At 36.3% G+C, this 1,449-nt stretch overlaps 1 protein-coding gene across 1 annotated transcript; it reads right to left on the bottom strand.

Annotated features, from left to right (window-relative positions):
* Positions 1-221: 221 nt before the first annotated feature.
* Positions 222-1,105, bottom strand: LOC113469054. The gene is made up of 3 exons (XM_026826465.1): positions 681-1,105; positions 431-474; positions 222-332 (listed from the first exon to the last, which is right to left on the bottom strand). Exons 1-3 carry the CDS (start codon positions 1,027-1,029, stop codon positions 258-260), a joined length of 468 nt encoding a protein of 155 aa, XP_026682266.1. The 5' UTR covers positions 1,030-1,105; the 3' UTR covers positions 222-257.
* Positions 1,106-1,449: the final 344 nt, after the last annotated feature.

Here is a 1,449-nt window from a genome sequence, read left to right as displayed (position 1 = left end):
TGATTGAACAGGTTCACTCCACCCATACATTGGTTGTACTCAGTGATGATTGCCGGACACGTCACATAGGGTTGGCACAGTGTTGGGCATTTTCTCGGTATTTTTCATGGATCCTGCACCAAGCTTGTCTAGACCGTGAACGTTCCATACTGCTGGGTCTGGAGCGGAGCCCTAGACTTCATTGAGGAATGAAGTTCGAGCATTTTGTCTACATGGCATTTTCTCGGTATTTTTCATGGATCCTGCACCAAGCTTGTCTAGACCGTGAACGTTCCATACTGCTGGGTCTGGAGCGGAGCCCTGGACTTCATTGAGGAATGAAGTTCGAGCATTTTGTCTATTGCTGTGTTTAGACGTTTAGAGAGAACGTTCCATAGTGCTGGGTCTGGAGTGGAGCCCTGGACTTCATTGAGGAATGAAGTTCGAGCATTTTGTCTATTGCTGTGTTTAGAGTACCATCAGAAGTAGGGTACTCCGGTCTGATCGTTTATGCATAGCATTTCCACTGTTTTGTACACGTTCTCCTGGTGAAATAGATTTCCGCATATTTGTGTCCTTTTTTATCAGTGGAGTCACCATATCAAGTAAAACTTTCCACTGTTTTGTACACGTTCTCCTGGTGAAATAGATTTCCGCATATTTGTGTCCTTTTTTATCAGTGGAGTCACCATATCAAGTACCCGGTCTGATACGTTTATGCATAGCATTTCCACTGTTTTGTACACGTTCTCCTGGTGAAATAGATTTCCGCATATTTGTGTCCTTCTTTTTTATCAGTGGAGTCACCATATCAAGTAAAAAACAGAAGTCATTGTATGACATTCTCAAGAAATTCTTGTACAACTGAGGTTCTTCATTTTGGAGTTCAACCAACAACTTCCCATAACAACCTTCTGTATCTCTTTTTGATATCCAATCACGGACCCATACAGTTCTGCATTTTTCCTGTTGGTTCTTGTCCTTGTCTTCCTCCTCCAGCAATAAAGAAGAAGTTGCAATGACAGTAGCTAGAAATCTACTTTGTGCCATTTAATTAAAAGAAATGATAAAAATATATTTATTTGAAAATAACAGAAATTACTAGATCATTATTGATGGTTTTTTTAGAAAATTAAAAAAGAAAAGAAAACAAAGAATTTGAAAACAGGAAAATATTTTTTTTTGAAAGAAATGATAAAAATATATTTATTTGAAAATAACAGAAATTACTAGATCATTATTGATGGTTTTTTTAGAAAATTAAAAAAGAAAACAAAGAATTCGAAAACAGGAAAATATATTTTTTGTGCAAGAACTGCAAATAGTGTAATATAGTGGCAAACTTTTATTTTTGATGTGAGCAAATTTTTATTTTTCTCTATTTGAGCAAACATTTTCAAACAAAATATTTGCTCACATGTAATACCCCTGCAAACAAATATTTATTCTTCTGTCGCAAATATTTGCTCA

This window comes from Diaphorina citri, unplaced genomic scaffold, assembly GCF_000475195.1.
Source record: "Diaphorina citri unplaced genomic scaffold, Diaci psyllid genome assembly version 1.1 scaffold938, whole genome shotgun sequence".
In the NCBI taxonomy this organism is placed as follows: Eukaryota; Metazoa; Arthropoda; class Insecta; order Hemiptera; family Psyllidae; genus Diaphorina; species Diaphorina citri.
This window is presented reverse-complemented; position numbering and strand designations above follow the sequence as displayed.